Genomic DNA, 13,019 nt, shown 5'->3' on the forward strand with positions numbered 1-13,019 from the left:
TTGCCAGGAGCAGGAGGCTGAGCGTGCAGAGCACTGGAGGCAGGTTGAGCTGCTCTGCAGGTGCTTGTTATTAGGATCTCACTTGAAGCCCTTTTTTGATTAAAGAACATGAAATGCAATTTTTTCTAAGCCTTAATCTAACTTTTCTCCTGAAGCCAATTGGGGTTTATCGACCTCCTGAAAGTGGTTAAAAACAGTAACTCAAACAAGTGAATGGTGCTTCAGGAATATTGGCAAAACAGGAGTAATTTTGGTCTGTGTTCTAAAGCATGAAACAAATGAGACCTTTCAAGACTGGAAAATGGATCTATTTGTGGCTTTGCCAGTTTTTAAACATCCAAACAAGTGCAGACTACTTGATGAAGTACATTTTACTGCCACCTGCTTAAAACTCACAGGTACTGGTATGAGAAAAACTAAGGGAAGCTTTGTTAAAAAGAAGAGCAGAGAGACAGAGATAAAAATCAGAAATTGTTTCAAAAGAATGAATTGAATGCACAAAGTCATCTCATATTTCATATTTTAATTCCATAATCAGAAGATTAACATTTCCCTTCATGGGTTTTCATGCTTTGTTGCTTAACGTTCTTATCACCTTCATAAAATCCTTGATTTGGTTTTCAAAATAATTAGACCTGTGCTACAATAAACCATTGTTGGAGCCTGGCTATGCTGGGCTTTGTTCCTTTGGCTTTATGCTTCATTTTTATCTATTACCCTAATTTTCCAGACTTACAGTTCTCAGGCAGTTATTTTAATATGACATATTTTTCAGGAAAAAGCATTTACCCTTTATACATCTTCATTTTCATAGCACTTTAGTGGGGGTAGTTGAGTCGCTGAGCCAAGTAGCAAGTTATTGATCACTTGAACATTTTCTGGGCACTTGTTGTTTTCACTGCATTTGAATGTTTGTTTGTTTGTTTTTGCTTTTTCTCTCTTTCTTTTCCAACAGGCAGTCTCGGAATCTGACCTGAAAAACAACCGAACATTAGATGATCTAGTGAAGAGCTTCAATTCTGCAAGGTATTGATGTAATTTTATGACCACTCTCTCTCTCTAGTTTGGCAGCTGGAAAGAAGAGACTGCCTGTGTGTGACCAGGCTCGGAGTCCTTGGAGAGCAGTGGTGTGAGGACTGAGCAAAACAATTGTGGTGTCACAGAAACATTGTCAAAGATGGATATTTACACTTTTGGAGAAATCCTACAGGGTTCTGGCTGAAGGTTGCTGCCCACTTGGTGAGGTGTGGAAGCTCTACAAGCTTATTTTGGTCCTGGTTCTGGTTAACTGCCCTGTAAGTTGCAGTCTCTTCCAGTGTGTAGGAAGTCAAGCAGATATGTCAGGATTCTGTGAGAAAAATAATGGTAATAAAGATTTTCTGCTAAGATCTTTGCTATGTGTGCAGGGAAAATTCTGAACAGAAAGATTTTGTCCAGTGGTAACAATCAACTTGCAAGAGAATTCTCTTGGTGAAGTCACTGGCTGGGAAAAACATAGGTATTGAAGGACCACAAATGTGAGTTTTCCTGGGGAAGAGAAGTAATGGAGTGCTCTGCTTTCACCTGGGTTTCTTAGCTACTTTCCTGTTTAATTCATTTTTTATTTCATCCCTTTAAAAGACAGGAACAACAGAATGAGTTTGACTTGGTAAGTTCTCACCACAGTAGATGCATGAGGCTCCTTGTATTATCTGTTTCCTTTTGATGAGAAGCAGCTCAGTGTTTGCTGGGGATTCTGTGGGTATTCCTGTGTCTTTGGGAGATAAATGCACTTTCATTTTTTTCTCTGAAATTAACTTGAAGCTGGAAGTCAATGAGACCTGGCTTCATAAGTGACAGGAAGCAGAGTTCAGTTGATGACTTTGTTTCATGAGAGAATTTTTCTGTGATGAAAACCATAGAATGTAGATAGATCTAATCTCCTACATGACCACTGCTAGATTGAAGTGATTTATTTGAATAATTTAAATCCTACAGTTCCATTGTTTTAGCTTGAACTCTGGTGCTTCCTAGTGATAAATGGATTACTATTTTTTTGGTAATATCTAATTTTGTAGGGAACAAGTAGTGCTGACTTGGATCCATTATGATATTGAATCTTAAACATTAATTTCTTTGGCTGCTTTAATGGATCAGTATAAATCTTAGCAGTGAGAGTAGTTTAATAACCTTTCCTTGTGTGCCTTGGAGCTCAGCCAGTGTCTCCCATGAGGTGGGATCAGTAGGATGGTGGTGCCCTGTCCCCTGCTCCGTTTGGGGTGGGTGGGAGCGGGCACAGGGCTTGCTCTGGAGCTGGGTGGGAAAGGCCCCACGATGAAGGCTCACTAATGACTGCTCTAATGAGACAGACCCCTCAGAGCAGTGTAGATAATGAGTCAGGTGCTGGGCACCCCCCGGGCTGTGTTTGCTCTGCCATGTCCTGGGCTGAGGGGACACAGCTTGGCCAGAGAGCAGTGTGTGAGATGAGTGTCATTGAATCAGAACCCCATTGCTGATTTCTGCCCTGATGATGTTGGTATAGGACAAATCTTCTGTCTCCCCCCTGCTTCCCCATCTGCTTTGTTTCCTTGTGGCCCTCCCCAAAACAAATCCAAAGTTCAGGGGTTGAAGAGCTCAGCACATTTCAGAGATCAAGTCTGTCCTGACCTGACTTTGAGCCTTGGGTGGTTTAGTGTTTATGAAAATTAGGCCTTAAATCTTCTCAGCATTTCACAAAGTGCAAACCCATTCCTTAAGTCAGGCCTGGAGGGGAAGAAAATGGTAATGTTGGTGGTACCTAGAGTGCAAGCTGTGCTCCAAGGTCAGCGTGTGCAGGGAATAGGAATCATTCCAGCCAGGGCCAGGTGCTGATCCCGTTTGTACTCTGCTTTACACCCTGTGCCCAAGTGTCTGCAGGGTGAGCTGCTGTGGGTGTGCTTGGGGTGATGTGTGGGAATGCTGCTCCCTCCCCATCCAGGGAGAGGGCTGTCCTGTTTCCCAGTGAAAGTGGAGGTGTCCTGTCATTCCTCATGGCCCGTCGATGTTTTATTCAGTGTGAAAGGCAGAGGAGCAGTTCTGACCAGGCTGTAATGGGTGTGAATGGACAGTGCCCTGTGTGAGGGGCACAGGAGCTCAGGGGGGGCATTGACATGAGCAGTTTTGTTTTCCCTCACCTGCCAGTGCTCTGGGATGGAATTCCTGGCTCTGGACATGTCAGGAGAGAAAGATGAGGAGCAGTATTTGTGCCAGCTGTCCCTTTATGAACTTTTATCACTTGCAGTAAGGCCAGTGTCTTCAAAAATAAGTGTAAAGTTTTGTGTGAAGTGTAAAGAATTAATTTCATTGTCCTCTAATAAAGAGATTATTTTGATAAAATTTGTAAGTTTTTGCATCACCTTGTTAGAAAATTTAGCAATAGAAATTAGAGTTACAGTTGCATAGGTAGAAAAGTAGTCCTTGCTGACAAGGACTGGGGCTGAGGGAGGTGTGGCAGGTGATAAAGTGCTACCCCAGAGCTCAGGGCTGTGTCCCAGCTCTTCCATCTGTGGGGTGGGACCACTAGATGTCATCACCCAGCCAGGGAAGCTGCTCACAAGCCCAAAATACCACATTCTGGGAAAAGCCAGCCTGGGACTGCTCTCTCCTCTTTTGCATTCAGTACTAGAGTTTTCTGTATTTTCCCACCAAAAAAAAAAAGTGTGTTTTGGCAAAAAAGTTTTCAAGTTCTCGTCCTGATGTTCTTTCCACTGATTCTGTGCCAAGATCAGATCCCTTTGGAAAGTCTATTCCCAAGTCTTTATGTTTCAATATGAAGAAAAGCTCCCAGGATTTTTTGTAGACCAGTGGTGTAATTAAAACAATGTTTGTTATTCAATTATTGTTAGGATAGATTGAGTTTTGTACTGTTTTTCCAGTTTCTTTATCTTAGATGAGGTTGTATTTTATTGAGCCAACTGTTACTAGAGAATCTGAAGTTTCTGTTCAAATTTCTCCTGGCTGCCTTCATGTGAAGCCAACACCCTGCATGTGAAGTGAGCTGGTTCTCCTTGGGCAGTGGGCCTTGGGGCTTCAGGGAAGTGCTCTGAGAGACTTCTGTGGTGTGCACATTCTGTAGGAATATCTCTCACAGTCCCCTCCTTTTAAAGGAATGGGAATCCAAATTGTTTCTGCTGTTATTTAGTGTTCCCCAGTTAAAAATCTTGCAAGTTGAGGAGCCACAGCTGTGTGCTTTCAGGGGCTTTGTCACCCCAGCTGCAGTGAACTGTGTCACATAGAGCTGTAAAGCCACGGCATTTGGCTACAGAGCAATGGAATATGGCAGTGGCTGCTGCTGGGCCCTTGGCTCCAGGAGCCTCTGTCACAGCTGGGTGACACCTTGTTTGAGGTGCTCTGGCTTGAAAATGCTCTTCTGTTCAAGTGAGGGGGAAAGCTCTTGGGTCTCTGCTGTGTTCCATGTGACTTTTGAGAGGCATTTCATTGCATTTGCAAAATGCAATTTATTTTGTTTGAAATCAGGAAGACAGTGCTGAGGTTCTGCAGAGTGTGGTGAGGCTTGGCTGGCTCCTGGTCCAGGTTCCTGTGGGATGGGCAATCCCCGAGTGCTGCGTGTGAGCAAGGGGGAGAGGGAAGAAGGAATGGGGAAAAAACTCCATCAGTTTGCATTGTCGTTTCTCCAAAAAACCCCAGCACTGTCCAACGTGGATAACTGCATGCTTTCTCCTGGATGCTCCCAGGCAGCAGCTGTTCCAGCTGGTGTTGGATGCTCCCGCGGTTCCGGCCCCGCTGGCCTGCAGCAGGAGTCCAGCTGCCCAGAGCCATGGCAGGGCTCCTGCTTCTCAGCCAGAGTCAAAGGAGCTGCCAGTGATGGACAGTTTCTTGAGAAAGGACAAAGTCTGCACCTTGGCAAAGGCAGGGGGCCTGGCAGGGACTGATCAGGGGACTTTCAGAACTGAGGAACACCGTGACCTTCATGGCACTTCTGCAGAGGCTGGTGATACAGACAGTGAAGTAGGATCCCAGGAGAGTCCTGAGTGCACCAAAAGTCATGAAAAGCCTTCTACATCTGTGGTCAAAGGAGTCAAGAAAGGTGAGTTGTTTAGGTTTGGGTTATGCCCTGCTCTCTCTGTGTGTGTAAGAGGACCCTCAGTCCGTGGCACTCATCCCGTTTCTCTGCCTGGTTCTGATCCCTGTTGGCACATGCAGCTCCTTCCCCTTTAACTGGCCCTGCTCTGCTCCAAGCATGTTCTTGATGAGGAAACTTGGGCTGCTGACAAGGAATGAAATGGAATTCAGCACTTACAGATTCCTTTGCTTTGAGTAACAATGCTGAAAAACAATAGTTGTGCAACAGACTTATTCAGTAAAAATGAAGCAATTTCTCCTTCTCCCAGTGACTAGACAGACACCAACATTCATTCTGCCTTTGTGTCCTTGAGTACCCAGATGCAGGTTATTTTATAATGTGTTTGTTATTTGAGGGGTGAGTCCAAACTCGAAGTGAACATGGCAGCAGTTCTGTTAATGTTCCTGTTCATACACTCTCCAAAAGAGTCATCTGCTTTATTCTTCTGTAATTCCACAGGATTAAGGTTAATTTATTTTGAAGCATGAAAATGCCCATTTATACTAATAAACCACAATAAAGTGGCAGAATCTTCTTAGTCCTGATGTGCTGGCAGCCATCCTATTGACCCAGCTAAAAGCCTAAATTAAAATAAAAGACCATGTAGGAGTAGAACCCTGGTTCTTATTAGTTCCGATTTATCTGTTCTTTTGTTTAACAATGTATTCGATTCTGAAGTTCATATTGATTCATTAGCTGGGTAAATCCTTATCTTAAAGATGTATCACAGCCAGGAAAGGAGCCATGGGAAACCTGTCCTGGTTTTTGTTACTGTCCCAACTGTTTGGGGTGTTTAACCTTTGGAATATGGCGTGGTTGGGAGTCAGGAGTTGCAGAGCAGTATTACCAGAGAGCTCTCAAATCCCACAATATTTCACAGTTGTGAAAAACCAACATTTCAGAGGTTGGTTTTTGTTTTGTTTAAATCAGAGCTGGCTTCCCTCACACTGACATAGAGGGTGTTAGTTAAAGACTCTCATTCTGTTCATTCAAAATTAGCCATTTGTGATGAAATCTGATTGCTAAAGAGGAATGTTTGAAGTCTGTGTTTATTGTCTGCCTTGACAGGCAGTGTTTATAGGTGCCTCTTGCAGATATGATGCAAGAGTGATTGAGTGGGGTGGGCCTGTGCCATGGGATGTTCCTGAGCCTCCAGCCCAGGCACAGAATCCAGAAATGAGTGGGGGGCCTGGCTGGATCATGGGATTCCTGTGAGGCTGAGTTAACTTGTGGATTGACTGTCCTGAGAACCATACATTGGGAACACGATGTTAACAAGAATAAAAGCGGTGCTATAGTGTTTTGTCAAAAAGAAGCAGCCTCCTTTATTTAGGAGTGAAATACTGCAAAAGTGGAAATCATTAACAGGGACATCTGCTGCTGTTTCTGTTAGCCCTTGGGTTTTCTTGTAGGATGTGTGTTAGTCTAGGTTATTAGGGATTTGATTCCATCTGTCTGCAGGGAAGATGAGAGCCACTCTGATATTACATAGAGAGGGAATTCAGTGCTGTGGGACGAAAATGAAAGCTAAAAAGGAAGATTCTGGATAGATGTGCCAGATCTTTTCAAACAAGACATTTGGAATTCTGGATTTTCATTTTCTTCAATCAGCAATTATTCTCTCAGATGAAAACATTTGCTTTTTGCTGTTGTATCCACACTAGTAAATTCCTTCTTGCTTGCTTTCAGTGGAATGTCCTGTTTGTGAGGTGGCTATTCCAGAGCAATATATAAACAAGCACCTGGATAGCTGCTTGACCAGAGAGGAGAAGAAGGACAGCCTCCGAAGGTAAGGACAGCTTTAAGAACTTTCCCGTGCTCGTGGCTGGTTTTGTGCTCTGCTGAAATTCCTCTCAGTTGCTGGGGTATAATAGCAGTGGGCTGTGCTTGTTTCTGGCTTACCTGCTGCACAGAGCACTGTGAAACGCTGTGGGCATTGTGGCCTCTCAAGAAAGCATGTGGATTGCCAGTAGAATTACTTTTTGGCTTTTAGTGGCAAGAAAACACTGGCCAGTGCTTTAAAGAATTCAGCACAGGGAGCAGCCCTCAGTCTGTGCACTGTTCTTGTCCCCATTCTGCTCCCTGGCATTGACATTCCCTCTGGGTAACTCCGGTTCCCATTTCTCACCTAGTGAGTGAATCACTTCCCTCACTTCAGGTGGGCCAGGAGACATTTGCTTCAATAGCTGTCAAGTTAAAGAATAAAAATTGCACCTTTCTCTCCTCACTGTGGGGCTGTTCAAGTTTCCTGAAGATCTTAATTTCCATAAGATTGATGCATTCCTTTGGCTTTGTGCCCCTGCCCCAGCATTGGTCACGGTCGCCATGTTCACATCAGAAATGGAGATTTCAGTTTGTTTTACTTACAGCAGAAATGTAGGCTGTTATTATTTCTGACTGATCAGGCTGAAGAAATGGGAGGGGCTTGTACTGCAATGCTTATTTTCCCAAGTCCTCTGAAACTTGAATTAGAAAGTAATTTTATGTTAAAGCTCTTGTTTTGCCCAGTCATGCTTAAAGAGCAATATATAAGCTAAAGGACTTTTGAAGTTGAAAAATCATAAATTAATATTGAAATCTGATGTTATATTTTAATTTCCATTTGGGATGTTTTTAGTGCTTTCTCTGCTCTCAATAAATGCACATAAAAGCCAGATCTTTCCTTGGTGTCAAGCTCATGTCCCTAACGGGATTTTAAATTCTGCTTATTTTATCTCTAGGCTGCTTAGACCTTCAGTATGTGTCACACCAGACACTGCCCCGTAGGGACTGGCTCTCTGGGGTAAATGCTGGCTCTTGGCAGGGTGTGGTTTATGACTGTGATGTTTGGTTCCAGTAACAGCACATCCCTAGTGCTTCTCTGAGGAATGGGAGCTCTGTTATTCTCAAAGCAGGAGCACATGGCTGAGCAGTATTTTGGCAGAACTGCTAATTTAGCCCCCCAAACTTTCACAAGGGTAATTCCAACATGTGTGTGTGTTCCTAGAGAACACTGCACCTCTCGAAGGTGGGGAAAACCCACCAACATTCAAATCCAAACCTGCTGCGAGCTGTTTTCCTGTGGCTGCTGGCAAAGCTGTGGGCACTCTTTAGGTCGTGCTGCTGGTGAACTGGAATACACACCAAGCTTCTGCAGGGCTTCCAAAAGATTTAATTATTCGATGACATTTTTTATATTTCCCAAAAGAATCTGAAAAAAGTTTCCCTGAAGAGTGTATTGTGGTAATCCATCTTCTTTTTGCCAGCTGAGCCCCAGGGGCTGGATGAGAGCAAATGAATTAATAACAATTTTTGTATAAGCCTTTTTTTCAATGTGAAATTTATTTTCAATGTGATAAGTTGAAAGTGCTGAATAGCTTTGAAATAAATTTCTTGCTGTCACCATGGAAAGCTGTTAACTGCTCTCTAATCCAGAGCAGTACAGCTGAACTTTGTTTTGCTGCAGAACGAAAAGTGTCTAATAAAATGCTGTTCCTCTGTAACCAATAAATTATTGCAGTTGCAGAAGATGAGCAAGGCAGTTGATGGGTTTTGGTCCCTTTGTTTCCTAGTTTGAGAGTATCTCACCAGGAGGTGTAGAGAAGCCTGAGCCAATTTGTGCAGAAGGAGCTGTTCTGCTCGTTTTAGGTGACAAAAGTTATAGTAGAAAGTTATACTCTTGAATTTCATCTGGCAGTTTCCTGTAGTTAAGATGTTTTCCCCAGCTGCATCAGGAATGTTGAGTTCTTCTGACAGAAGGCAGTGGGAAGGAGTAAACTTTGGACTTAGATGTCATTCCTTTGAGAGCACTGTTAATTCTCTTTAATGTCACTTTCTGTGTCACCAAACCACCCTTCTGTTAGCTGGGAACTGCTGCCTTCAGGTACATGACTATTTTTCTGAAAGTCGTTTTCCCAGAAGGCTGAAAACTCTCCTAATTCAAGTTTTGTCTTGAGGTTTTAATGCTTTTAAAACTTCTCCTGCTGATTCAGGTAAGACATGGCCAGTACTTGGGTGAAAAACCCAAGTTTCTTTCAGGTATCTTTCATCTCGAGTGGGTGAAATGCCCTTAAATATTTTCACAGGAGTAATAAATAAAGTCTGTTTCCTTTTCCTGTGGCAGTTCTACTCACAAAAGGAAACCGATGTCTAAAGTTGTTTATAACCTGCTGTCGGACCGAGACCTGAAGAAGAAGCTCAAGGAACATGGTCTGTCCACCTCTGGGACCCGTCAGCAGCTCATTAAGAGACACCAGGAATTTGTGCACATGTACAATGCTCAGTGTGATTCCCTAAGTCCCAAATCAGGTAAGTGAGAAGCTGTAGGGAAGTTGTTGCCATCACAACCCATTTGTCTGCATTTCTCCCTCTGTTGGCTCTCGGGGTGGGAGGAACACTGGTTTGAATGGTTTGGGGGAACTGGAGCTGGAAGAATTTATCTTGTGTAAAACAAGGGTAATGCAAAATACTCCTGTAATGTGGGGGGTACTCAGGGGGGTTCTTCACTCCGTGCTGGTGATGAAGTGGCTCCAAGTCTCTGCCTCGTTCCTCCAGACTAAAGGAAGAGTGCCAGGGTGTGTTCAGTGTAATTCAGCTGCTCTGCCCTAAATAATGCAAAACTCTTCCTCTGTTCAAACCCTGGGCACAAAGGGTGAATTATTAAACTCACACTTAAGATGCAGACGTGCATTTTGGGTAGTAGCACTGAGCCTGAGGTAACTATGTAACAGGAGTAGCTGAGCTTCTGAGGAAGCAGAGGTGCCAAATTCCGGGAGTTTGCTTAAACCAGTTTGGAACAGGTTTTATTCCTTCACAGCTTACTAAGCTTTTGTTCTCTGACTGCTTCACTGTCTGGTGAAAGTGTTTGTTTTGATAACTGCCTGCAGCTACCTGGCAGTGCTGTGGAGATGATGAAATGCAGGAACAGATTTGAAAAAGTAAATGTCAAAATAAACTGTGCAGGGTCCTGCATAGCTGTGGCTCTCGTTAAATGTTGAGAAACACAGCTATGTCTGTTTGTAGGCTTTGAACGTGTCTGACATAATCGTTGGGGTAGGTTGTGATTCATCTGTGGGCTTTGGCCATGAGCCTGCACACTGGAAGGTGGTCTGGGGGTAAAATAAGATAAACAGAAGATGCAATTATTATATCTTTCATTGAAACATCCAGTCTAAAATGGAAACTCTTTCTGAATGACATACCTGTGCACCACAGAAACACTTGTAGTGTGGAGGAGGGAGGTTCAGTGGGATTTGGAAAGATGGCAGGTTTGCCTGAGATTCGAGCCCGAGCTTTCATTGTTGGAGTGCTGATGCTGTTTGTGTTTTAAAGTCATGGTAGTTTCATTCAGTGCTGTTACAGCTTTTTATTACACAGCTCCTGTTTCAGTGACCCCTTTCTTCTATTTCTGAACAGTTGCAGAGGTTGTTAAAGAGCTGGAAAAGAACGAGAAGATTCGGGTTCAGCTGGAATGTAATAAACCCAGTGAAAATGTAGGTGACTGATCTTTGTTCTCACAGAGGGGTGGCCAGCAGAAACTGCAGGGTGGGCACTGAATATGTTTGCCTATTGCTTTATAGTGGGGATTCCCAGCCTCAGTGTTGGAATTCACATATGCCATCCTGTAACCAACCCGATATTCTCACACGACGCGTTTGCCGTGGGCAGTCCTTGGTGCAGTGCTGAGCTTTCTGCCCAAACCACTGAAGTGGGAGCACTTCTTTGACTGCAGTAAAAGCTCTTGAGAAGTGTTCCCCTTGGCCACACTGGAGGATTTTGACCCTCCATGGCAGTGTGGGGAATATTTTACGGAAGCGAATTCCATGCTTCCGTGGGGGCAATAGCGCCTGTTCTTTTCCCATGACACTGGATACTTTGGTGACTTCTGAAGCCTGTTTGTTGCACAGTGTTAAGAAATATCTTATGGCCCACATGTGCTGGGTGTGACAGGGGCTGGCTTGGTCCTGGTGCCTGGGTGGAAGTGGAGCAGGACACCATGGATGTGTTCTGGAAATGTATAAGGGTCTTTGATGAGAAGCTGAGAGCTGGAGGGGGAAAACCAGGTAACTGCTCCTCCTTCACTTTGAAGTCTCTAATTTCAGAGTCTGCTGCCTTATCATCTTTTTATTTCTGTTAAAAACAAACATTTGTGTGATTTCTGTAGAGCTTGACCTTCACAAAGGACCAGACAGAGGAAGAAATAGATGAGATCCACGCTGAATATCGTGAGTAATGCACAAGTTGCACTTTGTTTTGCTCTTAAATTTACTTTCTTTCCCTTTGAACTAAAATATACACACTGATTGCCTCTGAGTGCATCTCCATTTATGCACTTTGTGCCCTCTTAGTGTCCTCTCATGTTTGCTGGACCTGCAGAAGAGCAGAGCAGGGTGTCTGTGTCTCCTGCTGAGCTGTGAGATGTGCAGTCATGTGGTGTCACTGGGAACCCTCCACAGCAGAACTGCTCTGAAAGGGCTCCCTGAGCTCCAGCCAGGGACTGGCCTTCCTGCCTCTGGTTTCATTTTCTTGGTCTGTTATACACATTTAGAACAAAAAAAAAAATTAAATACTATCTTAATTAAATTCCTGTCTTTGAAAAATTGAGTTTATATTGTTAAAAGGACATGGCTTCAAAATTAGCAAGATCTCCAAGAGAATAAGTCTCAGGCAGCTTAACTGAACACTTAAAAGTCTAAAAAAAAATAGGAAAAAAGCAAAGAAAGGAGATTTTTAACGGGAACATACGGTTTCAAAATTAATAAAAAGTGTTGATCAGAGAGGTAAGTAGTAACTGGTGTCAGGTAGTTATTTCTCATAAAAGCAATAAGGAGGAAGAACTGTACAGTAAAATTCAAGGACAGATTAAAAGAACTTTCATCAAAGGCCGTTTTTTCACTGTACCACAGATGGACTTTAAAAAGCTTTATTGCACAATGAACTTCTTTTTTTCTTTTATTTTACAACATTTGCACTCGAGGTCCCTAATTCCCAGCTGAATAAATTAACTCTGGTGTAAGTTCTGGATGAAGAATCCCAACCCCACCATGTACTTTTGTTCTGCATTTCCATATGAAACAGAACACACTGGGGCTGTGAACAGCCTCGAGAAAGGCAAGACAAACCAGCTGGAGAAAGTGCTGGTTTTCTGCTTCTTTGCACTGTTCCAGGCTCTTGGCAAATTGTGAATTGCACTGCTGGTATTTTTTTTTGCCATTTATGAAATACCAATTAATACTTTGCTTGCTGGAGCTGAGGATGGTTCCTGTGCTGTTTGGGAGCTCTGCTGGAGCAGCTGCTGGAGTCCATGCCTGGAAGGTGCAATTACAGTTGCTGTCACTTCCTTCTGCTGCTGGAGACTCAGGGACACCCTCACCCTGGTGTCAACCCCATTCTGCTTTTTTTCATGGTCTCTAGTTAGAGTTAAAAAATCTACAGGAAAAGAAATAAATTTGTTGAAAAATGTATTCTGTTGCCTTTTCTGCTTATAAATCTTTCCATTTGCAATGTTCTTCAGAAGTCTACTGCTTTGTCTTATGTTTGAATATTTGTAGTTCTGTCTGTGGTTGGCTTATTGAAATGCTGCAGTTTGGTTTATTACTGAGATGCTGCAGGTTGCTGTGCTGTGTGTGGTGTGGCATTTCAGCACCACGGTGATTTACAGCACAGCTCAGCAGTGCTTGTGTGCCAGGACGTTTCTTTTTGCAAAGCTTTGTATTCACACCATAAACCAGGACAACAAAAGAAAGCAGTGCTGTGAAAACTAAAATGCTAAAGGAATTCCATAGCAAGTGTGCAGTGGCTCAGACTTGGATCTGGGACAGAATTTGCTTTTACTTAATGGAGTTTTTGGCCTTTTGTGGTGCTTTCAGCTGCTCAGGGAAAGGAGTTGATGTCAAATCTTTTTCCTTCTGTGGGGCAGGACTTGGTGTTATTTTATCAT

General features: G+C 43.4%; 2 protein-coding genes across 7 annotated transcripts in view; both read left to right on the top strand.

Annotated features, from left to right (window-relative positions):
• Positions 1 to 13,019, top strand: part of SRGAP3 (SLIT-ROBO Rho GTPase activating protein 3) — a 575,259-nt gene that overhangs the window by 128,252 nt on the left and 433,988 nt on the right. The window lies entirely within an intron of this gene.
• Positions 1 to 13,019, top strand: part of RAD18 (RAD18 E3 ubiquitin protein ligase) — a 30,425-nt gene that overhangs the window by 3,704 nt on the left and 13,702 nt on the right. For all 6 annotated transcript variants that reach the window (XR_010433337.1, XM_064667067.1, XM_064667068.1 and 3 more), the window contains exons 4-9: positions 956 to 1,026; positions 4,713 to 5,065; positions 6,791 to 6,890; positions 9,204 to 9,388; positions 10,496 to 10,572; positions 11,244 to 11,304. Coding sequence is in view for 5 of the 6 variants with exons in the window: in XM_064667067.1 (XP_064523137.1) it covers positions 956 to 1,026; positions 4,713 to 5,065; positions 6,791 to 6,890; positions 9,204 to 9,388; positions 10,496 to 10,572; positions 11,244 to 11,304 (847 nt within the window). In the remaining variant the exon portion in view is untranslated. The remainder of the gene's footprint in view (positions 1 to 955; positions 1,027 to 4,712; positions 5,066 to 6,790; positions 6,891 to 9,203; positions 9,389 to 10,495; positions 10,573 to 11,243; positions 11,305 to 13,019) is intronic.

This window comes from Pseudopipra pipra, chromosome 11 (assembly GCF_036250125.1).
Source record: "Pseudopipra pipra isolate bDixPip1 chromosome 11, bDixPip1.hap1, whole genome shotgun sequence".
Taxonomy (NCBI): domain Eukaryota; kingdom Metazoa; phylum Chordata; class Aves; order Passeriformes; family Pipridae; genus Pseudopipra; species Pseudopipra pipra.